The sequence below is a fragment of the Mustela lutreola genome, chromosome 10 (assembly GCF_030435805.1).
Source record: "Mustela lutreola isolate mMusLut2 chromosome 10, mMusLut2.pri, whole genome shotgun sequence".
In the NCBI taxonomy this organism is placed as follows: domain Eukaryota; kingdom Metazoa; phylum Chordata; class Mammalia; order Carnivora; family Mustelidae; genus Mustela; species Mustela lutreola.
In genome coordinates, this window is record NC_081299.1 from 109,103,136 (window position 1) to 109,130,472 (window position 27,337).

Below are 27,337 nucleotides of genomic sequence, written 5' to 3' on the forward strand. Positions count from 1 at the left end.
GACGTCCCCGGCTTTGCGCGCGAATTGAACGCTAGTACCCTGACGGTCCTATTTCCAAATTTACAGCATGAATATAGGGAGCCCCGAACTAATCTGTCTCCTCAGAGCAGTGGACCAGATAATAGATTCATTTCTTTTTAGAGGCTTGGAAGGGGATACCGTTTGAGTTTGCAGGTCCACTTAGATTTTACATACCAAACGATTCTCTTCACCCCACCCATGGTCACTACCTAAGGGCTGCGAGAAATCAGGAAAGAAGCCCTTCAAAAATAAGTGAACATAGGAAAGGACACGTCACGGCTCCACTCTGTATTAAATTTTGGCTTTTGTGTTCTATGGTGGGCCTTTCAAAGCCCAAGATTTTCGTGTTTTTTTTTTTTTTTTTAACTTGCTAGTGTCATCTTTCAAGTATTTACGGTATACTCCCCATCTAAGATCCATTTTGATATTTACGGCTTCCCTTTTTGAGAGTCAAAATCTTGTTTCATTCCTGTTTACATCCTCTGTAAAAGTTCAAATAGTAGGTTTTTTTTTTTTATTATTTGTTAATGAGATGAGACGGATAACACATTTGGGTGAATTGGTTTCTTAGGCAACTAGACTTACCACCTCAGTATGTTGGTAGCCAGTGTGCAAGTAGAAAAGTGGTTGGTTGCCCCCTTTCTTCCTAGCGGAAGGGGAAAGAGAGGCTAATTTCGGGGGTCTATACTGCTTTTCTTTGAAGTGAGAGAAAACTAGAATCCAGTCCTGGGATTGAATGTCTTTATTAAAGAAATGAGTAAATGGCAGCACAAATCAGCAGCAATAATTTTGGAAGGAATGAGGGGACAAGGTGTATGGTCATAAATGTGATTATTTCATGGTCTCAAGGTAGCTGAAGAAGTGTGCCTGAGGCCCACTGATCGGTATTACACATTGCAGATGCAAGGCAAGACTAAAACACTAAAGGCCAAACCCTATGCCTTTCAGAAGCCGAATCAAAACCTTACAGATTATCACAGTAGTCAGTAAGATTGCATCTTAAGAATTGAAATTGGAGTCATTTTCCTCAGAGTTTTCAGTTAGGAGCAAAGCTACAAAGTGAGTAGGCTTGAAGGAGGAACACCCTTTTGAGAATGTAGTTATTTTTGAAATGATTCAGTGCTTTCCCCTATTTTAATTTTCCATGATGTATTACTTCCTTTGTTTTATACTTTTAACTATCCCCAATTTCTCTGAGAAAACATATATTACAAGGAGCAGGATCAAATAGCAAGAGACTTATCACCTTAGCCATTTAGAAATCCTACTGTCTTATCGCAGATAATCTCAAATGAAAACTTCTAAGGTTTTCAACAACGGTGGAAGAAAGATTTATGTTTACTGATCTGGAGCAGGAAATTAGGTTTAAGCAATCTCTAAAGCTGATTAAAATGAAGTAAAAAAAATCCACCCTCCATTTTGTACCATTGTACTACTCTCTGGTGCCCTCTCTGGTTCCCTAGAACAAGGCTTGTTTTCTGGAATTAGTTGGGGCCCTGGTGGAGGGAGGAGGAATCCCTGTGATACAATACTCCATTGCTCAAACCCTTTTCTTTGTGGCTTAAGGGCTTTTGAGAGAAACTGATAAAATAGAGAGATAGATAAATAAATAGATAAATAATTAATTAAATAAATAAATACAACACAACTCTGGCAGATTAATCAGCACCACCTCAACACAATAGAGGGGAGAGAGCAAGATTAATAGGAGAAAAGGGTAGAAAGGAAGGGGCTTGAAAGGGAAGACAGTGACAGCAGGTGGTGGGAAAGAGAAGTCTTGGGCTTAAAGCAAGTCCAAATCAAAGGAGTGGATGCTAGCAATGGGAGCTCTCCAGAAGTTGAAGGTGCTGTATTCAAGGAGGGAATCGCCTTCGGAGTTTTTCTCCTGTTCTCCAGTTGCTTGCCCGGTCATTTTGCCAGCGCTGCCGTCTTTGATCTTGTAGATGGATGTATCTGACAGACCCAGGCCTTCCAGCTCCGACAGATCCAGTTCTGGAATGGGCATCCTCCAGAAAAGAAAGGAGCTGTACTGGCTACTCACAGGATCCCTCATAACTTCCTAGAAAGAAACCACTTGTTAGTGTTCATGCTACAGCAACCTCTTCATGTTCCATGGCCTTTCCTTATTAAAAACTTCACATCCTAATTCCCTCTGTACATGATCCAAGTTCCCTAGAACAAGCTTTGGGACCCCCTACCTTTATTACCATTTTCTACCATTTCCTAACTTCTCCCCATCTTGGAATGACTTGCTTCACTGCCTACTTCTTTTTTTTTTTTTTTAAGATTATTTATTTATTTATTTATTTGTCAGAGAGAGAGAGCGAGCACAGGCAGACAGAGTGGAAGGCAGAGTCAGAGGGAGAAGCAGGCTCCCTGCGGAGCAAGGAGCCCGATGTGGGACTCGATCCCAGGACGCTGGGATCATGACCTGAGCTGAAGGCAGCTGCTTAACCAACTGAGCCACCCAGGCGTCCCAGACTGCCTACTTCTTCAAGTCAATTTGGGTCTGGTTCTCAAGGCCTTCTAGAATCTGGTCCCAATCTTCCTAGCAGTAGCACATTCTCTACTAGTTATGCTCATTCCTGTCTTGCTTAACTTTCTCTACTCTCTGCTTTTTTACTCTATTCTCCCATTTTTTTGTTGTTGTTGTTTTAATTTACTAGATTCCCAATTTATTATAAAAGACTATAACCAAGAACAGCAGATGGAAGAGATGCACAAGGCCAGGGGTATAGGGAAAGGGTGCAGAGCTTCCATGCCCTCCCCAGGTGCACTGCTCTCCCACGTCTCCACATGTTTTCACCAACCTAGAAGCTCCTCTACTCTCCGTCTTAAAATAAGTACCCAAGTTTCAAGACTACTGGAAGAGTCCCTAGAATTCCCTAGGAATTCAAGTCCTTAGAGGAATCTTTCCCCCAAATCCTTATATTAGTAAATCCTTGACTTTTTCCTGATTTTGGCTTAATAGGTACCTCTAAAAAGGGCTTCCATGATATTTCTGCTTTCTGTTTTCCTCCCTGCCTTCTAAACCCTGCTATAAACTCAACTTTTCCAGGAGAACATCCTTAAACTTACTCAGCTCTCTCTATTCTGTATCTTCCAGCATCTCCACCAACACCCTGTATAGTTTTACCTATTACCAGTTTGGGGGCTACAGATCACTGTTATGTGTCTTGAATAGGGATAGTCTCTCTCCTTCAAGAAACAGAGTTTCCCTAAACGTAAAAACCAGTCGACTTTACACCTTCTTCACAAGTGCTGGGCTTTGCACACAATAAGACATTCAAGGCTGCTGATTAATTTTCTCCATTTTATACAATCCATACCTTGCCACCCCCCACCTATTAGCCCACAGATAAGCCCTAATAGTCTCTATTTCTCTCTAGCCTACCTCTCCTTCAAAACAAAACCCAGGTACTAAAAGAATTTTCCCATGCTCTAACAAGACCTTTTTTTCTCTGATCCCAATGCTAGATTATACCTGAGAGCAAATGGATTGGAAATCTCAGGTGAGGAGAGTAAGAGCTTAGATTGGAAGGAGAAAAGTCCCTCTTCAGAATTAGATACTTTTCCGTGTTTTAAGGAGTGCTCCTATCACCTTTTCTGCTCATTCCACCCACACCCTGATGTTATATGACTATTATATCTCCTTCCCCCTGCTGGTTACTGGTTACAAGGGAAAGGGCCAAAGCCTTAGCTGAAATGTTCCCAAAGAAATAGAAAGAACATTCCATTGCCTCCAAAAATAGAACCCCCGTTTGAAAAGGCCTTCCTCCCAACGCACTCCATTGGCTCCTACCAGACCTTGAGGCTCAAAAATAGTGGCCTTAAATAGGTTCCCAACTGCCTCCATAAAATGTTAGGTGAACATGATAACCACTATACTACAGAAATTCTATAACCCCAGATAATGTGAACCATCTCAACTAGGGCCAAAAAAGAAAGCCTTAATCTAGAGCATGGTTATGTGTGATTATAGGGGCTTCAGGACTGGAGAGTAGGCAGACTAGGATGTTTTTAATGTTAAAAGTCAATTGTCAATTGCTCTTTCTCTTCTGACGTTTAGGCTCCAAAATAAACCCTGGGAACTGAGCATTACTCAGCAGAGAAGCTGCTTAGAAGGAGGGTTATGTGGGGACTGGAACAGGGTGGGGAAGCATGTTAGAAAGGTGAGGTCATCATCCTATGCTATTCAGCTCTGATCATCTCCACAGTAATTTGCAGAGACATGTACAGAAAGGGAGCTACAAAAAATGGTTGTATCTCTCAGCCTACCAACTCCAGGCTTCAGTCTGGGACTACGGAGATTCCAAGATGCAAACCTCAGGAATCGTCAGTGTTACTGACTACAGACTGACCACAGGGATTTTTTTCCCCTTGTTTTTTCTGATTTCTTTTCTTTTCCTTTTTCTTTTCTTTCTTTCCTTCCTTCTTCCCTCCCTCCTTTCTTTCGTTCCTTCCTTTCTTCCCCCCTCCCCAAGATTACCAGTTATTTGCCTACCTTGCTGGCTTTTTTTTAATATCCCCTCCCTTACCAGTCCCCTCCAGAGCAAGCTCAGTATAAATGCTGGGTACATGTACATTCTTTTTCTTTTTTTTTTTTAAAGATTTTATTTATTTATTGGACAGAGATCGCAAGCAGGCAGAGAGGCCTGAAGAGAAGCAGGCTCCCTGCTGAGCAAGACCCTGGGATCATGACCTGAGCCAAAGGCAGAGGCTTTAACCCACTGAGCCACCCAGGTGCCCCCGCATGTACATTCTTTAAAAAATAGAATCATGGGGCGCCTGGGTGGCTCAGTGGTTAAGCCGCTGCCTTCGGCTCGGGTCATGATCTCAGGGTCCTGGGATCGAGTCCCGCATCGGGCTCTCTGCTCAGCAGGGAGCCTGCTTCCTCCTCTCTCTCTCTCTGCCTGCCTCTCTGCCTACTTGTGATTTCTCTCTGTCAAATAAATAAATAAATAAATCTTTAAAAAAAAAAAAAAAATGTAAAAAAAAAAAAAAAAAAAATAGAATCATGGAGGTGGGAAAGAACATACAATTTTAAAACTAGGAAACGTGTTAGGAGTGCCTGGCTGGCTCAGTCGTTGAACTGTGTGACTCTTGATCTTGGGGTTATGAGTTTGAGCCCCATGTTGGATGTAGAGATTACTTTCAAAAAGGAATAAATAAAATAAATATATTCTGTGCTATAACATAGTGTATATTTAGAAAGAAAGAAAGAATGTGAGAAATCATCTAGTGACTTCTGAAGCCTTCTAGGCAGTTGGACCCAGGTCTCATTCCCAATCTGGTCTTTTTTTGCTGTACTGTGAATAGATAGTTACCCACAGTTTTATATAATCCTATACCAATATTGTCAAAACTTGCAAGAATTGTTTTGGTTCCTGAAAAACAGATATTTAGTGGATTAGGTGTCGAATGTTCCCTGTGACTCTGATCTGAATGATGAAAATGCAAAAAAGGCAGTAGAGAGCAAGCTAGAATCTGAGACAGGGAAAAAGCTCTTTGACAAACTAACTCCTTTTCTTAAAACAGAGTATATATAAAAAGTGTCCGAACAATCCCTGAATGTCTGGCAGAGTGTATCTTGCAAATTAAAAATGCTAAAGGAAATTCTATGAAGCATTAAGTCACAAGACCTAAAATCTCTGGCTATGCCTTGACTCAGAGACTGTACAGAGGGTACAAATGCATTCTAGAAAGACACTCACACAAGCATGTATGGCATTTAAAATCAAGTCAAGAACACTGACTACACAGAAAATTTAAACAAAGCACCATCTACATTACATTACATTTATTAGTAATGAACTTTTGGTATTTAATATAGTATGGATTTAATTTCCAAATTTTGCAAGAGGTCCCTTTCCAGTAAGCTTTCTCTTCCCCTCCCCAAATGTTCTCCACCCATACATACCTCATCTTTCTTTACATCCCTTAAAGGGCTTGGACCACAATATACACTCAATAAATACGTCTAACTGTCCTTCATTTTAAATTAGCCAGATATTTTAGGCAAAGGTGATTTCTAAATATCACCATCTATTCTTAGAGATACATGATTAGCAAATGTATAGTATAAAAAGACACACTCTGAGCCACACAGACACACCCAAATACCCTTTGTCTAGACCCTCTGTGGGAATCCAAGGCCTGCCCAACAGGGCCTTGCTGTGTCATGCTGCCACCTTAAGGGGGGGTAGGGAGGAGGACAAGGGATGGTGGTTGGAGGGGATGGAAGCTCTCTGGCATCTCATTATATTTGCCTCATTCTGGTCTTGGATTTTCCTGTTGGTCATGTCCTTCCCTCATCTACTCCCAATGAGCTGCAAATAATCCTTTCCAGAATCTGGGACCATATGCACCTTTTGTGGGATGTACTGTTTTCAAAATGGGATCAGGCAATTCTCCAACACAACACAAAGGCCCCCACCTTCCTACTTCAAGCTGCCTCTTTCTTTGGAGCAAAGGTTTGTTACAGGGAGCGGGAGACTGTTAAAAGAGAGGTGGGGATTACTTTCAGTATTATCTCATCCCTTCTCGCAAATTCCCTCCTATGGAGACAAATCAGTTTGGGGTGAAGGTAGACACACAATGGAACACGATGGGGAAAAAAAAAAGTAAATATGGGGAAGTACAGGTTAGAGCAAAACAAAACAGAAGACTAGGGATTCATCAAAAAACACAAAAAACGTTAAACATTAATCAAAAAATTATAGCTTGAAAAAGATACAGATAACAACCGAGGATAATAAAATACATAAGACAGATTATAGGAAAATAGATACTTGAAATAAATGCTGAGAAATGATAGCTACATGTATATTGTTAGAAATTAATGTCTGTGGATTAGAAGGCAAGGATGGAGATCTTAGCAAAGAGATATAACAAGGGGACCAAAAAACCATTCATTGTTCATAGCGCCCCCTTCTCTCCTCTTGAGTTGTCCCAACCTTATCCTTATTTAGGGTCTTCAACCTAACCAGAAGCAGCTACTCTTCTATCTTTGCAACCCCTTGCCCCCATTCCCTCAATTAATTTACCTGTTATCAGTGAATTACTAGTGTGTTCCAAAGATGGAAGGAGTACCTCGGGGGGGCTCCGGCGTCTGCTCTGGGCTGGAGAAAAAGAAAGCTGTTGGGGCTTTGACGGCTTTGTCTTCTCACTCCCTCTCCCTCTTCCGTGGCTGAGTCTATCTGTTCAGTCTCCCCCTGCAATGCAGCCCCTCCTCAGAAGGGCGGAAGGACTCCCCGCCCCCTCCTTGCCTGACTCGGCTAATTCAAATGATAGGTTCCAGAACACTTTAGGGAGGGAGAAAGGATTAAAGCATCTCCGTAGGCTTATTGGTCGGCACAATTATTCCCGAGCTCTTACAGCACCCCCATGCTGACTGGGGTGCAATGAATGAGCAGTTAATTGTCCCCTAATTTTAGGATTATGGATTAAAAAGCTTAGCTCTAGATAACAATAAAGGAGTGTCCCCTTATTCCCCAATTTAAGGATTTCAAGTTACGAAGTGTTTTATTTTTGAGAATCAGAAAAACCCTCCACCCCTTCCTCCAATCCCTACCCTCCTCTGGCGGCTCGCCTCCGCACCCTCACAATGAGTAAACCTAGCCCCGTTCCACTTTGGGTAGAGCACGAGAGAACTGGGCGGGTGGAGGGGTGGTGGTGGTGGTGGTGGTGGTGGTGGTGGTGGTGGTGGTGGTGTGTGTGTGTGTGTGTGTGTGTGTGTGTGTTGGGGGGTGCCCCCGCGAATCTCTCAACTTGGCTGGCTCCGGGGGGTCGGAGGGGGGCTTCTATTGGTTTTGCCCCGCAAGGCCTGGCGCGCAAAGGGGACGTGCTACTGCGGACCGCGCAACTCCGGGGTCCGGCTCAGGAGAAAGCCCCCTCGTAGGCTCCAAGTCCCCAGTCCGTGCAGCAGGGGCGGCGGCCGTCGGGGGCTGCCAGGCCCTCCCACTGCCCCGCGCGGTGCAATGCCTCACCAGTCCAGCGGGGAGCAGTGCGCCCAGCTCCGGTCCGGACGGGTTTCGTAATCGCGTCGCCGCCGTTTCCGCCCTGAGCCAGCCCCACCTCTGCCGGCCCGCCCTGGGCTCCCCCGCCGCGCTGCGGAGCCAGGCCGGGAAGCCCACACTGGAGGGCCCGACGCCGGAGCCCCCCCACCCGCCGCAGCTGCACGCCTCGATGCCGGAGCGCTGCTGGTGAGACCGCCGCAGGTGAGACTCGGGCCCGGGTGCCCGGCCTGTGCTTCGGGGCGGAGGCGCACCGGATGCTGGGGGTGGGGGAGGAAGGAGGCCGAGGCCGCCGAGATGCTGGGTCGGTGGGAGAAGGGGTGCGCTCCCCGAGACACAGTCTCCGTCCCCTCCACCGTTCGTGTGCTGCTCAGGCCCAGGCCGCTGTAGAGTCGAGGGCAGGAAGGGACTGGGGTGTCGGGGTGCTGGGGGGGGGGCGCGGGGAGGCGAGAGGGGGAGAAGTTCTCCTCGAGACTCACCGAACTCCGTGGTGGCGTGGGCCGGACAGAGCAAGCCCAGTTGGGTCCTGGAAGGGCTGAGTCTGAGCCCGAAGCAACCACGGAAGACTGTGACAGAATCCGAAAAATTCACAGCGAGATCCCAGTCCTGATTCAGCTTTGGGAGGAGCGGAGGATTTCTGGGTAGAGTTGGGGAGTGGGCAGAAATGGAGTCTGTGGGACTGAATCTCCTGGGGAGGGAGCTTAGGGCCTACCTGTTTGCTCGTATGTGCCTCCCCCCCCCCCCAACCCCGCAAGACCTTTCTTGTCGGGGGAGGACAGAGTTGGTGCTGGGGCAGATGCCTGTCAGTTGACTGAAAAGTGCGTCTCCGCCTACTTCTCTGTTGCCCCTCAGCACCCCTCCACGTCTGGAGGTCTCTACAAGGAACCAGCTGCAGCCCCGGGCTTGGAACCAGAGTTGCCCACTCTGTTCTCTCAATTCTCTTTCTCTTTCTCTTTCTCCAGCTGCTTCTTGTGAAGGCTTGTCGGGCAGCGGGTTGGAGGCCTTGAGGCTGAAGGCAGCGGGACCGGGAAAACCGGTTTCAGGCTAGGACAGGACCCGGGAACTACCTCTGTACATCCTTCCTCTCTGGAACCTTTCTCCCATCCCTCCTCCTGCTCACTCCCTAAGCCCCAGTGTGACCTTGGTGTCTCCTAGCTCCCTATTTCACCCTTCCTGTTTGGGACTCTGGCCCAGTTCTCAGTGCTACTTGTCTGTCAGGATAAGGCCTTATGTAGTCCAATCCTGATTCCTCCTGCTATTTTCGCAGCCCCTTCCCCTCCCCTGGGGGTGGGGGGCCCTAAAATAGTGGGCATTGAATTTGGGTGCCTCTTCTTCCTGCGCTTACCAGCTCAGGACTTCATTTTTCCTCAACCCGCTCTTCTCTAGATATTTGTAAAGAGGAGAGTGGCTCTTACTTCCTTTTCTGGCCCTGTCTCCCCCCCACCGCCCACATTCACCCTGCCCAGTCTTCTCCAGCTCTGACCCCACTGCCAAGTTTCAGAGACCCTTATGTTCTATGTCATAGGGAATGGAATTTCCTGGTCACTTCTCATCATCACTGGCCCTTTCGTGCCAAGTCCCACATAGACTTTCCCTCCACCCAGCTCTGGCTAGGTCCCTGGAAAGGGAACAGAAACGTCCTTGTTCCCTCCACTGCCCCTTTCCTTCCCTCTCCTCTCCCCTCTCCTCTCCTCTTTTCTCTCCTCTCCCCTCCCACCCTCCACTTCTGTCCACTGAGCTTTGTTCAGAACGGCTGTTAGGAGAGAGTCCATAGTCTGTACAGTCTGTCTGGTGGTATTGGGGGTTTCCTCTGATTCTTCATTGTTTTCTTCATTCCCCTGCCTGCAACCCTTACCAGCTGCCACAGGGTTTGCGACAAACCCTGTGACTGACTGACTGACTTCCCCACTGACCACAGCTCCCCTCTCTGGACAGCTGTGTTCTGACTTCCGCCCTGTCTCATTACTCCTCCCCTCCAGTGGTAGGAAGGGGAGTAAGCCGAGGCCGAGGCTTCTGGGTTCTTCTCTCCCCTTCAGGCTCTATCTTAGTGTGCCTGTGATCTCATCCCAGGGTTATTAAAAAAAAGTCCTGTCAGTTCTTAGATGAGTTTAGGATGTCAGAGCATTGGGGTTCCAGGCCTGGAAAGGAGGCCTCGAGATTTCTGTTCATGCTGGAGTGTAATTGTGAAACTGCCCTGTTGGGAATTTTTTTTTTTTTTTTTTTTGGTAAGATTTTTAGTTATTTACTTGACAGACAGAGATCACAAGTAGGCAGAGAGGCAGGCAGAGAGAGAGAGGAGGAAGCAGGCTCCCCACTAAGCAGAGAGCCCGATGCGGGGCTCGATCCCAGGACCCTGGGATCATGACTTAGGCCAAAGGCAGAGGCTTTAACCCACTGAGCCACCCAGGCGCCCCGCCCTGTTGGGAATCTTTGAGGTTGCCTATATCATAGGCCTGAGGAAGTGCAGTGAGCACAGAGGAATCCCAGATGGGCCCTCCCCTGGCTGGCAGTGAGGAAAAGGGGAGGAAGTTCTTCCTTGGACACTAATGCTGTTATAAAGTTCCTTGTGTCTGGTTGGCTGATGAAGCTTGGGAATGGAAGTGGTGAGAAGGGAGGAAAGAACAGGTTCCAGCATGAGGGGAGGAGGCAGGTGGGGAGGCCTGGGCCTTATGGGGCCTGGGGCAGAGCAGAGTGGCACGATAGGACATGTGAAGAGGGTGGGGAGGCTGGAAAAAGATTCCTCGTGGAACAGTGACACCAAGTACACGTACCTACAACCAGTGTGCAAATGGTCTGTACCAGACACACATGCACAGAAATGGCTGTGCCACCAGAGTGCACACACAGGACACAGATAAACAAGCTGCAGACAGCCTTCAGGAAGGATCTCAAGGAACTGTTCGGTGACTTCTGGGAGAGAGGTTGGATCTCAGCTGAGGGAAATGAGGAGGAGCAAGGTCAGGGAATCGAGAGGGAAGAAATTCCTCAGTGTAGAGGGAAGAAATTCCTCAGTGTAGGAAAAGTCTTTTTTGAGGTCCAAACTGCTGCAGTTAGTCACCCACAACCTGGCAGTCAAGGTCTCAGTCTTAAAGAAAATCTAGATGTTCAGGGTAAGGTAAGGAAAAAGGGAGGGACAAGGGCGGAGGTCTTGTTTGTGAGAACGAAAAACCACCATTTCCTCTTCAAAGTCACTTAATTGCCCCTCCCTTTCTGCCCTAAACCCAGGGAGAAGGAACGTGGGGCTTGTAGCACCCCCAAACTGTGCTCATTTCTGCCACTAGCCTTTGGCCTCTCCCATCCTCACCCTAAATGCTTCTGTCCCCTTCCTCTCCCTTGGTTCCAGCAGCTGCAGCGCCTCTAGCCCTTGGTGCCCTTCTGATTCTTTTCTTTCTCTGGGAGTCAAACTGGGAGGTCCTTCTGTTTAGAGGGGTTAGTGTTGGGTGCAGGACTTGGGCCTTCAAGGGAGAATGAGAAGATCTGGCCTCATCAGGAAGCTTGGCAAGGAGGGAGACATGGTAGAGGTGGGATTTCTCACTAACTTTCTTTTCTCTTCACTTTCTGCTCATCCAGGGTTCTGCGTCTGAGGAAGACATAACCTTGTGCCTGCTTGCTCAGCCTGGCCTGGCCCTGCTGACCCTCAGTCTGAGACGCTGACCCTCCCTGCCCAGCCAAGGGTACCTTGGACACTGCTGTCTCCAGACCCGTGCGGCTGAGTAGACTCAGGCTGTTGTCACACCTGAAGGGACGGAAGAGTGGGCAGTCAAGGCACCAGAGCAAGAGCCCTCTGGGGCCTCAGGCAGAGGAGTGAAACTGGAACCATCAGGGAACATGAGTGAATTTTGGCATAAATTGGGTTGCTGTGTGGTAGAGAAACCCCAGCCGGTGAGTCCCCCAGCCCCGACCCCCACCCTGGTGCACAAAGAATCTAGTTACCCGGGCCTGTGAGGCAGACACACCACCTACGATCTGGTGCCTAGAAGGCACGCTGCTTGCTTCCCTCTCCGTCAGGATAGTCTCTCTGGCCAGGCAGGTGTGTACTTGGAATCAAGGGGGACTGTGTGATGGAGGAAGTGAATTGTCCTAGCTATCGCTTCCTGTTTTTGTCCATTCTGACTTGGGCAGGGGTTGTAGGTGGAGCTTAATACCTGTCAGTTTTTCCCATTGTTTCCTCATCAGCCAGAGGTGACTTGGATATGTCCTTTCTTTGTCTAGTATTCCCTCTGCAGGCCCCTGTCCTCACCACCCTCCCTATGTCCTTTCTGTCTATATGTTATTGGCTTTCATACTCTAGTGATTTCTTTGTTGTGATGCCACATACCCTTGCCCGTTGGGCCCTTAGCTCTACCCCTAGTGATTTTCAGGACTCTATTCCCTTCTTCCAGTTGCAGACCTAACTCCCCCCTGTCTTCTCTAAACAGAAGAAGAAAAGGAGACGAATTGACCGGACCATGATTGGGGAACCAATGAATTTTGTCCACCTGACTCACATTGGCTCTGGGGAGATGGGGGCCGGAGATGGACTTGCCATGGTAAAGAGAGAATGAGGAGAGAGTGATATGGGTTGTGGCCTAGAGCCTTTCCCTTTTGCTGAAGTGTGGGCTGGGGACATGGTAAATGCCCGGTGGGGAAGTAAGAAGCTAGGATTCTAGTCCTGGCCACCAGCTGCACAAACCTGAGACCTGGCATTTCAGGTCTCTGGCCTAGGCTCCCTTATTTTTACACTTAGCAGATTGTTCATCATCAGGATGGGGAATATATATGACCCAGGAGTTATTTGGAGGGCTTTTGCCAACAACCCAAACCCTTCTGTTAATTAAGAACTGCTATTCCAGGGCGCCTGGGTGGCTCAGTGGGTTAAAGCCTCTGCCTTCAGCTCAGGTCATGGTCCCAGGGTCCTGGGATCGAGCCCCACATCGGGCTCTCTGCTCAGCGGGGAGCCTGCTTCCTCCTCGCTCTCTCTGCCTGCCTCTCTGCCTACTTGTGATTTCTGTCAAGTGAATGAATAAAATCTTTAAAAAAAAAAAAAAAAAAAAAGAAGAAGAACTGCTATTCCAGTGCCATAGTAAGTTATATCATGGCTGGGTGTGTTGAGGCAGGAAGAAGGCTGCATACTCCTGTTCTAAATAACGCCAGATAACACTCTTCTGCTCTCAACACAAGGGAAATGGGCCCGGACATAGTGAAGGAGGCTTTTCACTGATTGCAAAACTCAGAAAAATATGAGAGTCCTTCATGAGAGGTCTTAGTATTCAAAGACCCATTTTATCTCACTCTCATGAGAGTCAGTATGAAGGGAGACTTGGAGACTTCCTTGGAAGAATGGCTGTTGGTTTTAACCTTTTCAAATTGACTTTATTGCCAGGGAGATGGGGTGAGCCTCTTCATGGAGGGCACAGGGGAGATTGCTTGTGCGATACCTGGACTTGGGGTGAGGGTCTCCCGTGTGCTTTTTCACAGACAGGTGCAGTTCAGGAGCAGATGAGATCCAAGGGAAACCGAGACAGGCCATGGAGCAATTCTAGGGGATTGTAGCTCCAATAGAAACGGTGAGTAGAGAAACCTGTTCAGTACCTCCAGCCCCTGTCAGCATCCTGATGCCTTACCTCGGAACCCTGATCTCTGCCAGAGTGGGAGGTGAGAGGAGGAAGAATGAATAAGAATGGAGGGGTCAAGAATTTCGGATGTAGAAAGGCAGAGAGAGAGGGAGGTACAGACAGAAATCAAGAGAAGAACACCCTGGAAATAGTCTAGAGTCTGTGCTAGGTGGTGCCTTCTCCCTGACTGCCTCAGTTTTCCTTGAGACTTATCTTCAATTTCTTTTTTAATCAGGCTCTGCTGTCTGAAGCCTCTGCTCCGTGTCCAACCCAGAAGAGATGGTGCCCCCTCCTCGAACCAGTGACCCCAGGGCCCCTGTTTTCCCTTTTTGCCTATTAGTGCCTCAGAAGGCTTGGGGGCTGGACTCCCTCTCTTCCCTCTGGCTCTAGCCCCTCCTGGAGATGGGCTCAAGGCAGCAGGACTGACCAAATGACTACTGGTTGGCCAGAGGAGCTCAGCTGAAGCCCTGGACACTCTCAGATCTGAGATAGGAGTTTTCTGGGAACCTGGAAGGCATTCCCTTCTCCTGAATGACGGTCTAGGTGCCATCTGTTTTTAAACTCTTAACCTGGAACTCTTTAAATGGGGTAGGTGGGTGAGATTACCAAAGCTGAAGCCGGCTTTGCCGAGAAGCTCCTTACCTCCCTGCCCTTCTCCATTTTCCTCCTGGAATGAACTGAAACAGACATCAAGCAGGGGGTAGGAGGGTGACCACTGCCTAGTCTATATATTCTTTCTCTTTAGGTCCCAAAACTTAAGCTCGATTTCTCTCTGCCACTACCAGCTCTTTCTCCAGGAGGCCTCTGACCCTGTTTCTGCAGCATTGTGAGTTCTCCAACATCTTTTTAAATTAATTAAAAGTTTAATTTGAGTTCTCTTAATTACCCCCCTCTTTCTACTACCTCTGCCTTCAGCCCTACCCCCATTAGGAACCTTATTGTTTCCCACTGAATGAAAGCTAAGGTAAGAAGTGGGTCTTAACCTGATGGGATCCCATTTAAGTCTTGGGGACCTGGCCTGCCCTCTGCCAATCTCCCTGCTGGCTCAGGTGAGGAGGAAGAGGGATCTGGAGAGAAACTCAGAATGCTGGAAAACTAAGAGGCATGTCTGAGAATGTATATCCTAACCATTGAGGATGAGAGGCGTGGTAGGTTGAAAACAATCTGTGAGGTTAGGGATGTTAGATCCTCACCGCATGGGAGCAGAGAAACCTCCAGATTCCAAGGATTCTCAACCTCGGCTCTTCTTGACATTTGGGTTGGATAATTCTTTGTAATGGGGGACTGTCCTGCGCATTATAGGACGTTCAGTAGGGTGTCTGTCCTAGTTATGACAGCCAAAAATGTCCCCGGGTATTGCCAAATGTCTCCTAGGAGGCAAAATCACCCCTAAGTGAGAACTACTGCTCGAGAGTCCAGGTATTTCTCTCCAAAGTGTCTTCCCCACCCTACGCTCATCCCATCATTCACCCTCAGCCTGAGCCATGAGGAACCAGGCCCTCTTGCAAAGTAGGCTTACTAGGGCCGCACACAATGTTGAAAACAGCCCTTTATTTGATGTGTTGCTTGTGCTTTGCATGGGTTCATGTCTCTGGTGGATTGTACTGTTCTCCATTCTTCTCTGGAGGAGGGGTTCCTGAAGTGTGGAAGCATGAACTGAGCATGGGGAGATTGGGGAAGGGAGGGAGAAAAAAGGAGAGCCATAGACACCCACGTTTATCCTCTGCAAACGTTAAGCTCCATTTCTGTGCTCTAGTCCTAGAACCAGACACAAATTAAGACTCAGGGAGTTTTGTCTGAAGACCAGGTCCCACTCCCCACCTGGCTGAAGAGTCTGTGTTAGGTGGGAAAATAGAGCAGGAGGAGGGTCTTTAGGCAGTTTGTTTTCTCAGGTGTTTTTTTTCTTCTGGCCCCTTACCTCGGAGTGGTTCGAAAGGCAGAACGAGACCGGTGAGCTCCTGCCGGCTCTTGACTGAGAGGATGGGGGTCTCTCATTAGCTCAGCAACAAGAAGCATCCTATTTGATGGTGAGGGTGTCAGGAAGGTGGGAACTAGGATCCACTCTGCTGAGTACCACCCATCCAGTTTGCCCTACCTGTAGTGACAGGTTCTGACTTTGTTCCAATTTCAGTGTATTTCCTGCCACTTTTCAGGGTCTAAGATTGGTCATACATTCCCAATTTACTCTGTTCCAGTGTAGCTAGTTGTTCTGAGAGTAGCTCATAGGCTGTCCTAAAGTGGCTTCATAACCTGAGGGTTATATTCAATCTGAAGGGGTCATAGGGGAGGAGGATGGGGGACTCACGGACTCTGGTCACCACGATCTACCGCCTTATCCTAATGCCTCTTCTTTGGCCATAGTCTTTGGTATTTTCTTGCCTTTAGCTACCTTTTCTAACGTGTATGCTACCATCACTTGAACTGTATTTAAGAGTGATGGCAAAGGGTTTATGAGAGTCATAATTTATATTAAAAATGTGTTGGACTTTTAAATACATTTTTCAAATAAAAAATGTTTAAGCAAAGTAGTCACAGAGCAATCACTACAGGCATGTTTGGGGTCAAAGGATAAATACAGTTGATGAAGGTAACTGCTAAAAAGTAGCTGACGTGGAATTCTGTGCCATCTTCGCCCTCTGCAAGGACAGAAGGCCGAGTATTGTGAAGGCAAGGAGAAGACCACCAATATCTTCCAAGGGCTCAACTCCTTATTCTTCCTGTTCCCTCCTCTTGGCATTTATCTGAGATTTTTCAAGTCTTTAAACAATCACTTGTTTAAAAATGACTTTGGAAGTGAAGCAGAGGAGGAACATCAACATTATGGAGGGGGGTATAAAATATGCTGGGGGACAAGGGGAGGGATCAGGCCCAATGCTGCTGGTTACACAGTTCAGTTTTACGGTTCAAGAGATTTCTGGTCTCCACCTCAGATACCTCTGTAAAAAGACACAAGACCAAACAATTTTTTTTCTAGTTTTTTCTGTACTAAAAATATCCAGTGGGTGCTGGGATCAAAAAGGGTGGATAGGTTGAGATGCTGAAACCTCTTGCAGATGAAGTGGCCATTACCTGCGGTTTTTCTCTAGCTGGGTGAGGAAACAAAATAGAGAAAAAGGGAAAATATTACAACTATATCTATATCCTTTGCCCTTCCTTGCTTCGTCTCCCTCCCCAGAAGCCCTCATTCCCTCAACACCACTGCCCCGTTTATGCTGCCTTTTTATACTGAATTAACGGTATTGGATACCCAAGGAGAAAGATAAAAACTAGCAAAATGACAGACCACATATACTATTTTATTGTCCTTCCCTTCTCCCCAAAGTTCCCGAAATCCTGTCAACTGAGAAAGGCAGAGGACTATCCTTCCTGAAGAATTCTGAAATTGCTGGAAATAATCCCAGGAGTCCTTTGGGATAGTGGTGGTCAGGGACATCAGCACTAGTGTCAAACAATCCTGTTGTGACTGTCATTTACTAGCTTTGTAAAACCCCATTCCTTCTGTGAAGTGGGGATAATTACACCTCACAGCATTGTGAGGATTGATCCAGGTAAAGAGTACATAGTAAGACCTCAAATACTGGATGTTGTTACTATTAAACTATTAATAAGCTGAGAACTATTAATATCTTCCATATCTATGATCAGCATCAAGAATTGTTGATACAGCTATAATTCTCATAATTTGGGCCATAATCCTCCCATGACCAGCAGTACATGTTGCCCATTAACCAACCCACAGTTGCTCAAGAAATAGGTGGCATCAGCAGCCAACGATGTGAGTAACCAGTATATTACACATCAGCGGGGAAACTAGGTAAGTAACACTTCATGCAAACACTTACTGGTTCCATCTCTGTGAACACTGCAGACAGACTGTTCCAAATATCCTCCAGCCCGATCCTGACCCGTCTCCAAAAAGCAAGGGCTGGGCTGGGGCTGGGGCTGGGGCCAAAGAAGAGGAAGGGCGTAGGTCTGATTCTAGAGCTGAGAGGGGTTGTGGGAGTGGTGGTGGTCTGAGTGGTACAACTGGTGTCAGAGCAGAGACTGGAGTCCAGAGGGCACTCCTCCCGAAGCCGGTTGCATGGACATTTTTCATAAGTACACGGCCGATGCTCTGTACGGAGTTGGTTTAGTGCCCCAACTCGAAGGCGCCCAGAAAGGCCCTGCAGCTTCCCAGACCGGGTCCGACTCATGGTGCCTGACCGGCAGTGGCAATGCCACGGGCCCCAGGGCATCAGCACCAACCGCAGATCCTCGGGAGGGGGCATGGCCGTGTGGGAGGGCTGCTGCCACCGGTTTGGGGTGGACCCGGCCGTGGACCACTGGCTCATGGTACTGTCGGGGTGCTGTATTTCCCCCCCAGTAGGCTGCCAGGTGTTGGCTGGCACGTCTGTAGACATCCTGATCTCCTTCTCCTGGGTATTTGCTTTAAACTTCGAGCTGGGCACCCTCGCTGTATTGTAACCCCTGCTGAAAGACGCTGCAGTGATGTTATTCTTTCTGGCGTTAATCACAACCCCCTCTTCCAAAGACTCATCCTCCTCGGCCGACGACACAATCGACTTGCTTACGCCTGTGGCCACCGTGGAGGCCAAGAGCTCCGCAGCAGCCGGGCCTGCTAGGCGCTCGACAGTGGCCCCGACGTCATCCTCATCCTCCATTGTTACCTTCATCCTCCTGGGGCCACCGGTCCGGAGGGTGGTCCGGTAGTGGCGGGACATAGGGACCCCGAGGCGGAAACTGACCCGCTGGGTCTCGGTGGAAGTCAGGCCTTGGGCCCCCGCCGCCCGGGGCCCCAGACTCAGCAGCAGGGCCCAGAGCAGCGCGCCGGCGGCGGGGACCATGGGGCCGGCCGGTGTGCGGCTGAGAGGGAGGCCAGCGAGGGAGGCCGGGACTCCTACCTTCTCTCCCTCCCTTCCGCTCGCGACGCTGGGTCGTTTGAACCGCGCCCTGCGGATGGGGAGGGAAGAGGGGGCCTCGTATGCGCGTGCCACGCCCCTCCCCCTTCTCCCCCCCCCCCCCCCCCGCCCCCGGCCTAGCGGAGCAGCCCCCAGGGCTGAGATCAAAAACCGAGGAACCACGGCGGCCAGAACGCCGTGCCAGAACCGACCGACGCATTGTGATGCTACGGGCCTGGGCAAGTAGGGCACTTCTAGGAACCGGGCTTAAACCTCGCATCGCAGTTTATTAGCCGCTACGGATCGGAATTTACTAAAGAGGACAAAAGTACAAGTTTTGAAAGCACTCCTTCCCCGACCCACAGGCAACAGCTGTGACAAAGAAGGGAGCTGCCGTTCTTCCAGGTTTAGGGAGCTGACTCCCGGTTCCCAGTAGGCTGCGCAGTGAGTTAAGCCCTGGCCTCCCCTCCACCTCTTACAGAGCTTAACAGACTGCTAGCATGCCCCGGGTGGAAAGGGTCTCAGCACCTCCACTTACAGGGGAGGAAAAGGACACTCAGAGAAATGCGGTTATATTTGCCCAAGGTTCTGCAGCCGAAGCAGAACCAAACCCCGCAGCCTTCCCCATTCCCCTACAAGATGCCACTACATACACCCCTATAGCTGAACTGATGATCACTGGGCCAATGAGGTTCCAGACTTTGGAGCCTTGCTTTGAAGGCACCGTCATGAGAAGAATGAGACCCCAGGGAAATGTGAAGGTCCTGTGGTACTGGGGTTGAGGAGGAGGTGTTTTAGGGAACAGCCCAGATGTTTCAGGGTTAGAGCATAGGCAGATTAATCTTTGCTTGGTTCTAAGGCCCTTGATTCTTTTCTTCCTCTAGGTCCCTCGTGAGCCATGGAGCTCCCGATCCAGCCTAGGAGAGAAAAACAAAAAAAGTAGGACCTGGGTTTTAGTCACTGGTTTGGGGACAGAAGCCAGGAATTGGAAGAGTCAAAAGATTGGGTGCTTGAACTGGTGGTCCTCAGGCTCCTTTGTCCCTTAGGCCCTCCCCACTGGGTATTTTCTCTGCTTTGCTGCCCTTCTTGACTTCTTAACTTCTACGACTAAGTTCTGTGCTGTGAATATTCCTTTATTCTCTGATGCCTCAGCACTTATATGTATAGTTTTGTGTGTATTTTTTTTTTCCTTTGTTCTTGTTGGATGCAGGCCTTAATTTCTTCTCTGGGTGGGCACAGAAGAAAGCATCTAGAAGCAGGGCCCCTATCTTTTCGTTCCTCTGCATCTCCCCCAAGGCATTAAGAAAGCTGGAACTGGCTTTATACATCCCACCCCAAACTTTTCTCCTCAAGCTCGGGACTCACTGTCTGACAGCTTCAGGGATGTGAACCTGATCCAAGGAGATGAGTTGGGCCAGCTCTCCCAGGCTGTTCAGAAAACGGATCTTTCTTGTAAACTTGGAGCTGAAAAGAGAGGAGGGTAAACCAGGTTGTGTGTTGTACTGGGAAGAGGGTTCCTGGAGATCCTTACAAAGGGCAATGTAACAAGCAGAGCGTGGTTAAGGCTAGAAAGAGCCAGGCTGGGGAAAAATCTTCTTCATCTTGATTTTGAAAATGGGAGAGAAGACATCCTTGTCCTCAGAGCTGGTACCTGATGAAGGGCCGCAGCAGTGCCAGGAATGTCTTCACGTACCAGGTGGCATGGACAACCACCAGGGCACGCAGGTTCTTCCGGAGCCTGAAGAATAGGAAAGAGATCATTCTACTCTTCTACCTTTTGCTGGAAGAGCAGGTGGGGCTACGTTCTATGCTTTAACTTCCTTCACATCTGCGGTTTCTATATTTCTCCGGCAGTGGGGTCTAGTCCCCCCTCCTTGGCCTGTAATCTGAGCTCCACCTATTGTGTTTAGCCCTTTGTGCTCCTCATTTTTAGGCATTCCTCTTGTCAGAATCCTTCTGTCCCATCTCCCTCCTGTGCCCCACCCTCGCAGAAATTCTTGGCTACTCCCCTTTTCCCATGGCTCCCAGGACCGGGACACCAAAAACAAAAAAGAAATGAGCTAGAAAAGTGAGCAAAGGGAAGATGGGGGAAAGAAAAAGGGAAAAGGAACATCTCGGGGAACAAAGCCATATGGGTCAGGTATAGAAGGCGGACAGAAGCAGAAAATGGCGGCCTGGGCAATAAATTAATTGGCAAGACGGGGAGAAAAGGAAGGGGTATGCCACCTCGATTTATTGGATTTTCACACATGGCCAGTGGCAAAGCTATCATCATTGCCATTATGCAGAGAAGAAAACCGAGTCCCAGGGAAGTTAAGTGACTGGTCCAAGGCAAATGATACAGCAGGTAAATGATAGAGACAAGATCTGAAACCAGGTTTCCCTAACTCTGAGAGCACAGAAGACAGGAGAGGCCTGGAAAGGGTTGGAGAGAGACAAGGAAAAGAGAAAGGGACTAAAGGGAAGAGGAAAGAACGGAAAGAGGGAAAGATAAGGCGTAGTTGTGGCCCTCTTGCCCTCGTGGCTCACCGCCGGTCGAGAGCGCGGTAACACTGGCGCATCCAGCCCAGAGGTGGGACCTGGGCCCTACTCGTGCCTCCACTCAAGTGAACAAGCAGGTAATTTTCAGCGACCAGTAGCTCCAGAGTTCCCACCATATACCTGGGGGGCCGGGAGGGGAGGCACAACAACTGTCAGGGGAGGTACATGCTTGGGGTTTGGGGAGCGAGAGGGACAAGCAGGGGGAGCAGCAGAGGGAGAGGGAGAAGCAGGATCTCCCCCAAGCAGGGAGCCCAATGAGGTGAGGCTTGATCCCAGGGCCCCAAGATCAGGACCCGAGCCAAAGGCAGACACTCAACCAACTGAGCCATCCAGGCATCCCAGGGGGTTCTTTTTCACTTTTCCCTCCTTAACATCCCCCCTGGAGCCCTTCAGGACTTCCACCTTACCTGAACAAGTGTTCCATGACATAGGTGTAGTTGGGGATGCTGCTGCTGGGTAGGTAACAGGAAGAGAAGACGATAACCGCGTTGAGGCCATCACCATGGTAACCTGGAGAGGACAGAGGGAAAATTCATTCAGTCAACAACTAGGTATGACAGACAGTACATCTGTTTAGCTTGAAGGACTCTGAGGATTTTAAACCCAGGGACTGAGTTTCCAACTTCAGTGTTCTATTCAGGAAGTCGCAGGTCTTTCCCTGCCACATATCTGAGCAATTACCTCCATGAGAGAGGACTTTCTTATAGAGCTCAATGACAGTCATGTCCACTCTTTGCTCCCGCATTCCTGTCCGGAACACCCTCCAGTGACGACCATCTTCTCCAGCCACATCCCACACACAACCCCGGCCCAGCCTTTCCACTGCCTCACTGGCCCCCAGACCTTCTGCCCGGGGCAGGTCATCTGAAAGAGAGGGAAGGGTCAGTAAGGCATAGTACAGACCTTCAGTATCTTCTGACTTCCCCAGGTTTCTAGAGTGGATTGCTCTAACCTCTCATTCCTCAGTTTTTTTTTTTTCTAGGATTCCAGCGCTAGTTTGTCCAGTGCCTTGCTGGTTTCTCTTTCCTCTGACTCACAATCCTCACTTTTTCGCTAGACACCGGCCTTGAGGTAACCCTGCACTATGGTAGGTCCATGACCCTTGCCAGTATTAGTTTTTTTCTAGATTCTTCCTTATTTTTTGTGCCTTTCCTTGGGTGAAATCCTCTGTTCCCATGTCTTCAATAACCACCAATAAGGTGATGATTCCAAATTTGCCCCTCTAACCCATGTCCCTAAATGCTCAGAGTGGACACCTTTAGTTTGTGTCTTTCTGTCCTCTCCAAGCCACCAGACCCAAGTGTAATTCATACTCCTTCTCTTCCTCCTCTCTCCCATATTTCCTTTCTGGATGAATGACTCCATCCATCTAGGTGGCTGAGAAAGAAAACTGATATTATCAAAGATTTTCTTCTCTGTCAGCCAACTGGACTCCAAATCTTCTTCTATATTATCTCCACTATATTCTCTTATCATTCTCTCTACTACTACGTCCTGATTCAGGTTCTTAGCCTTTCTCATCTGGCCTTAGTGCTAGCCTCCTGACTGGTTTCCATGTCTTTAGTCTGTTTACTCCATTTCACCCTCTATCCTACAGATAGAGCAAGCTTTGTTTTCTACCCTACCTTTCCTACTCAAATGGCAATATACCATACTCACTAATTCTGCATGATCCTTCCATAGCAATGGAAACAGCTGCCTCATCTTAGAAAATGGTTGTCTGTTTGGCTCAGTTGGTTGAGCATGCAACACTGACCATTGATGGTGGGGTTGTGAGTTCAAGCCCCATGTTGGGTGTAGAGATCACTTAAAAAAGAAAAATCTTAAAAAAGAAAAAAAAAGTATTCTGGGGCGCCTGGGTGGCTCAGTGGGTTAAAGCCTCTGCCTCTGGCTCAGGTCATGATCTCAGGGTCCTGGGATTGAGCCCCCCATCGGGCTCTGCTCAGCAGGGAGCCTGCTTCCTCCTCTCTCTCTCTGCCGGCCTCTCTGCCTACTCGCCTACTACTGTTTGTCAAAAAATAAAATATTTTTAAAAAAAATTTAAAAAAAGTATTCTATAACATGGATACACCATGTAAGAATTAATACTCTACTGACAGAACTTTTGGTTGTTTCCAACCTCTTTAGAGCCATTAAATCTGATCATGATACTCCCTTGATCAAAACCATTCAGTGGCTACCCTACGACTCAACAACTGCACTACTGGGTATTTACCCCAAAAATATAAATGTAGTGATCCAAAGGGGCACCTGCACCCCAGTGTTTTTAATAGCAATGTCCACAATAGCCAAACTATGAAAAGTGTCCAGATGTCCAATAACAGATGAATGGATAAAGAAGATGTGGTATATATGTACCAGCCACCAAAAACCAAAAAAACAAAACAAAAGAAACCCTGCCATTTGCAATGATGTGGATGGAACTAGAGGGTATCACGCTAAGCAAAATAAGTCAATCAGAGAAAGACAATTATCATATGATCTCACTGATATGTGGAACTTGTGAAACAAGGCAGAGGATCATAGGAAAAGAGAGGAAAAAATGAAACAAGATGAAACTAGAAAGGGAGACAAACCATAAGAGATTCTTAATCTCAGGAAACAAACTGAGGGCTGCTGGTGGGGGTGGGGAGGGATAGGGTAGCTAAATGATGGACACTGGGGAGGGTATGTGTTGTGGTAAGCACTGTGAATTGTGTAATGAATCAGAGACCTGTACCTCTGAAGCAAATAACACCTTATATGTTAACAATAAAAAACAAATTAAATAAGTAAGTAAATAAATAAATAAAACTATTCAGTGATTTTTTCATTGCCTACAGGATAAAATCTAAACTACTCAGTGTGGTAATCCCCATGATTTGACTCCTACCACCATTCAGAAGCCCATTTGAGCTCATTCAGAAGCTCAGGTAACAGCTTGGACATGTGATTGCTGTCTGAAGTCGAGGGCAATCTTGTGGCAAACCTGGGAGGTCTGTACTAACTCCAGTCAAGCATCACAGGTGAACTCTAGGATACCCTGTTGACATCTAGAAAAGTGGAGAATTGGTTGGTGTGGGTAAAACTCATACATTTGGTGTCAGAAGCGTTGTGAATAGAGAAGAAACAAAGTTTCCCTTAATATTAAAATAGTCATGCTTAATACTTTGAACTCCCCAACATGTCCAACAAGCCATACTCCTACCCAAGTTGATGCTTCTACCTAGAATGCCTCCCCAGCTACCTAAAGACCAGCTCAGAATCACCTCTTTTGTGAAGTCTTTCCTAATGCCTCTCAGGCAGAACTGACCTTGTCTGTACCCCTGCATACATCCCTATAGGTATGTAGACCATAATCTTCAACTACACTTACTTGTATATGTGTTAATTTCTTATTAAACAGAGAACTCCCTGAGGGTAGGACAATCTTCCTTATAACTCGGTTCTCGATCAGTAATAGCAGATCACAGTCACTCAGTGAAAGCTTCCTTAACCAAGGACCCTTCCCACCCCTCTACTGACTACTCTCACACTGGATCTACAGACTCTACCTTTCCATTCTGAGGAAATTAATTTTGCTGACGTTACCACTTGGTCCCCACCTAATTGTTTCTAACTTTAGTCCCATAAAATCCACCCTGAGCTTCTTTAACTCTAGCTTCTACTTTTACCAGCTCAGGCCTCAGGTTTCTTGCCCACCTTCCCATTCAAATTCATGTCCACTGTCCAGCTGCTCGGAGTCTGAAGGTGTCTCCAATTCATCTACCTCCAGGTCAGAACTACCATCAGGAGAGGAAGGTACAGAGTTTGTGGGAGAAGTTCCATCGCCTCCAATGCCCTTAGTCAGATTCAGTTGCAACTCTGCGGCAGAAAGACGCTTCCGCATGGGGCGTGGGCCACACAGGGCTAAAGTGCTGGGTGTACCTGGGGTTGGGATAGGGGAGAAAAGAATAGAAACGTCTGTGTTGGCAGGGGAGTTAGGAATTCCTGCATATGATAGTGATATATGGGGTGAATTTTAAAGAACTTCCATTGGGGGGGGGGGGGTGGTGGGGGTGGTGGTGGTGGTGGCAGGGAGTACCTGGGTGGCTCCGTGGGTTAAAGCCTCTGCCTTCAGCTCAGGTCATGATCCCAGGGTCCTGGGATCAGTCTCGCATTGGGCTCTCTGCTTGGCAGGGAACCTGCTTCCCCTCTCTCTCTCTCTGCCTGCCTCTCTGCCTATTTATAATCTCTGTCTAATAAATGAAAAAACAACAAACAAACAAACAAAAACAAACAAACTTCCATGGGGGCTATTTGGGAAAGAAGCAGTGGAACCCCAACGGGGCGAGGGCAGCACAGCCCTGCACTGGCCGAGCATCAAGAACTTGTGGCCTAGATTCAAATTTACCTACCTGCCTGTGAAACTCTCTCAGGATCGTCAGAACCTTCAGAAGGGTCGGCTTCTTCAGGAAGAAATCTAGAGGGGAAAGATTACAAGGGGGGCAGAAATGCAGGTTAAATGAATCAAGCCAGGTATCAGTTTATCAATCCTTTCACCAAGATATGACTTTTTTTTTTTTTTTAAAGATTTGTTTATTTGAGAGAGAGAGTACACAAGCCGTGGGGACTGGGGTTTGGGGGTGGGAGGGCAGGGAGCACTGAGGGAGAGAAAGAAGGGAAGCAGACTCCCTGCTGAGTGCAGAGCCCAAGGCAGGGCTTGATCCCCTGACTCTGAGATCACCACCTGAGCCAAAAACAAGAGTCAGACGCTCCACTGACTGAGCCACCCGGCACCAGCCCTGATAAAATCTTACCAATCTTACTGCCTCTGCCTTCTTTTAACCCATCCTTCCTTCAAGTCCTAATTTATCATTCCCACCTTCCATTCAGGAGCATCCCTCCAGTCCTTACCTGGGGAATTCTTCATCCTGCCACTCCTCCTTCAGCTCCAGTTCCCCAAGTCTCAGGGATGCCGCTGGGTGCGCTGCCTCGGCATTCTCCCCGGCCCTACAAGACCCCCGGGGGAAGGGATGATCATGAGACAAACTAGGCCGTGTCTTAAGGGAGCTGGTTTGTAGGTAGGAGACACTGGAATGAAGAGTAATGAAGGTACGGAGCAGAGCATAGGCCCAAAAAAAGACGTGGGCTCTTGTCTCCTGGACAGATACCCTTACCACACCCACCACTACCTGGAGACAGATGAACCCTCCAGTGGGGTTTAGGAGCCAAGGGAAGATGGGAGGAAAGATGGGACACGTAGAGCTAAGCCTATTAACCTCTATGGCATTGCTCCACCTACACAGAGTGGGTAGAGACAGTCCCCAATTCACCTGGCTGGAACCTGACCGACCTGCCCAGCTGTCACTAGGCAGAGTTGGGGAAGACAGTACCTCATTAAGCCTGCCTTTTCCTCCACCAGCTGGGGAGTGGTCAGGGAAAACCACGACAGAGACAGACAGGTCGGGGAAGACGGTAAGGAGGAAGAGTGAGAGTGATTTGCTGGGAAGGAGTACTGGGACCTAAAATTTCTTTCTAGATCAGCGTTCCAGAGGGCCATTCTGGGGAGTGGGTGTGAGAAAGCAGACAACAAGGGGTAGTTTTATAGACATGAAATAGGTAAGTTTCCTTTAAAAACAAAACAATAGGGAACTAATCTGAAACTCCCCAGCTCCCCATTTCCTGCCTAGAGCCGCAAACTACCCCTTCCCTGCAGATTTGCCCTCTTGCAGTCATGTCTCTTCCAGGAAGCAGAGAATTGCCTTGGTCAGAGCTCGATGGTGGCAAAGTCCCTCAAGACTATTCGTAGCTCGTTTCCAGTCAAGTGAGCCAGATCTTACTTACCCAAGGTCTAACGTCTTTTCTCCCACTTCTTGTGTGGTTCCCATCTTCAGGGTCTTCCTGCCTCCCTCAGCCACTTTGCAGCTGTCTGGGAGCTCCTTGTCCCAGCTCCCCAGCACTTCTGTGTCCTTTTTCTCTGTCTCACTGTTGTTGCTCTTGCCTCCAAGGAGGAGCGAGGTGTGGAAGGGAGGTAACCTTACCTTCAAACAGGTTTTGCCACCTCCCTTCTTTTCCCTTCCCAAGCAGCAGGTTTGCCCAAAAGAAAACCCTGCCTATGTGGGGGCGGGTTTTAGGGAAGAGAGGACATTTTCTAAAGTGTCTTGTCTTAGGGGAGTTGAGGAAGGCAATTTGTTTTCTCTTCCAGACTCCTTATAACTTGTGGAAGCTGCTCTTTTAAAAAAAAAAAGAAAGAAAGAAAGAAAGAAAGAAAGAAAGAAAAAGAAAGAAAAGGGGGGGAAGGCAATGG

At 48.2% G+C, this 27,337-nt stretch overlaps 4 protein-coding genes across 6 annotated transcripts; 1 reads left to right on the forward strand and 3 right to left on the reverse strand.

Annotated features, from left to right (window-relative positions):
- Positions 1-748: 748 nt before the first annotated feature.
- On the reverse strand, positions 749-9,170 carry MLLT11 (MLLT11 transcription factor 7 cofactor). Of its 3 annotated transcripts, none has more exons than XM_059138150.1 (3): positions 8,516-9,170; positions 7,068-7,142; positions 749-2,080 (listed from the first exon to the last, which is right to left on the reverse strand). In XM_059138150.1, the coding sequence occupies exon 3, from the start codon at positions 2,072-2,074 to the stop codon at positions 1,805-1,807; it is 270 nt and encodes an 89-aa protein (XP_058994133.1). In that variant the 5' UTR covers positions 2,075-2,080; positions 7,068-7,142; positions 8,516-9,170; the 3' UTR covers positions 749-1,804. The 3 variants fall into 3 exon arrangements, with proteins under 3 accessions (XP_058994133.1, XP_058994134.1, XP_058994135.1); XM_059138151.1 differs by lacking the exon at positions 8,516-9,170 and adding an exon at positions 8,010-8,101; XM_059138152.1 differs by lacking the exon at positions 8,516-9,170 and adding an exon at positions 7,595-7,650.
- Positions 8,100-16,158, forward strand: CDC42SE1 (CDC42 small effector 1). Its single transcript, XM_059138153.1, has 5 exons — positions 8,100-8,240; positions 11,607-11,918; positions 12,455-12,565; positions 13,494-13,582; positions 13,866-16,158. Exons 2-4 carry the CDS (start codon positions 11,865-11,867, stop codon positions 13,566-13,568), a joined length of 240 nt encoding a protein of 79 aa, XP_058994136.1. The 5' UTR covers positions 8,100-8,240; positions 11,607-11,864; the 3' UTR covers positions 13,569-13,582; positions 13,866-16,158.
- Positions 13,996-18,632, reverse strand: C10H1orf56 (chromosome 10 C1orf56 homolog). The gene is made up of 2 exons (XM_059138149.1): positions 17,473-18,632; positions 13,996-16,716 (listed from the first exon to the last, which is right to left on the reverse strand). The coding sequence occupies exons 1-2, from the start codon at positions 18,472-18,474 to the stop codon at positions 16,696-16,698; spliced, it is 1,023 nt and encodes a 340-aa protein (XP_058994132.1). The 5' UTR covers positions 18,475-18,632; the 3' UTR covers positions 13,996-16,695.
- A 20-nt stretch (positions 18,633-18,652) lies between these two features.
- On the reverse strand, positions 18,653-27,043 carry BNIPL (BCL2 interacting protein like). The gene is made up of 10 exons (XM_059138148.1): positions 26,875-27,043; positions 25,945-26,040; positions 25,446-25,510; positions 24,751-24,975; positions 21,751-21,933; positions 21,477-21,579; positions 21,058-21,189; positions 20,180-20,266; positions 19,894-19,992; positions 18,653-19,445 (listed from the first exon to the last, which is right to left on the reverse strand). The coding sequence occupies exons 1-10, from the start codon at positions 26,916-26,918 to the stop codon at positions 19,409-19,411; spliced, it is 1,071 nt and encodes a 356-aa protein (XP_058994131.1). The 5' UTR covers positions 26,919-27,043; the 3' UTR covers positions 18,653-19,408.
- Between the last annotated feature and the right edge of the window lie 294 nt (positions 27,044-27,337).

What these genes read in the sequence shown, in the direction of transcription:
- BNIPL (XM_059138148.1), bottom strand. Translation starts at nt 26,918, where the DNA reads ATGGGAACCACACAAGAAGTGGGAGAAAAGACGTTAGACCTTGG. An exon ending in TGAGAGAGTTTCACAGGCAG is followed by an intron (nt 24,976 to 25,445) that starts GTAGGTAAATTT and finishes TCCCAACCCCAG; the next exon opens with GTACACCCAGCACTTTAGCC. An exon ending in GTCATGGAACACTTGTTCAG is followed by an intron (nt 21,190 to 21,476) that starts GTAAGGTGGAAG and finishes CCGGCCCCCCAG; the next exon opens with GTATATGGTGGGAACTCTGG.
- MLLT11 (XM_059138150.1), bottom strand. Translation starts at nt 2,074, where the DNA reads ATGAGGGATCCTGTGAGTAGCCAGTACAGCTCCTTTCTTTTCTGGAGG.
- C10H1orf56 (XM_059138149.1), bottom strand. Translation starts at nt 18,474, where the DNA reads ATGGTCCCCGCCGCCGGCGCGCTGCTCTGGGCCCTGCTGCTGAGTCTG. An exon ending in TGTTCACAGAGATGGAACCA is followed by an intron (nt 16,717 to 17,472) that starts GTAAGTGTTTGC and finishes TTCCTCACCCAG; the next exon opens with CTAGAGAAAAACCGCAGGTA.
- CDC42SE1 (XM_059138153.1), top strand. Translation starts at nt 11,865, where the DNA reads ATGAGTGAATTTTGGCATAAATTGGGTTGCTGTGTGGTAGAGAAACCC. An exon ending in TGGTAGAGAAACCCCAGCCG is followed by an intron (nt 11,919 to 12,454) that starts GTGAGTCCCCCA and finishes TTCTCTAAACAG; the next exon opens with AAGAAGAAAAGGAGACGAAT. An exon ending in CCGGAGATGGACTTGCCATG is followed by an intron (nt 12,566 to 13,493) that starts GTAAAGAGAGAA and finishes GCTTTTTCACAG; the next exon opens with ACAGGTGCAGTTCAGGAGCA.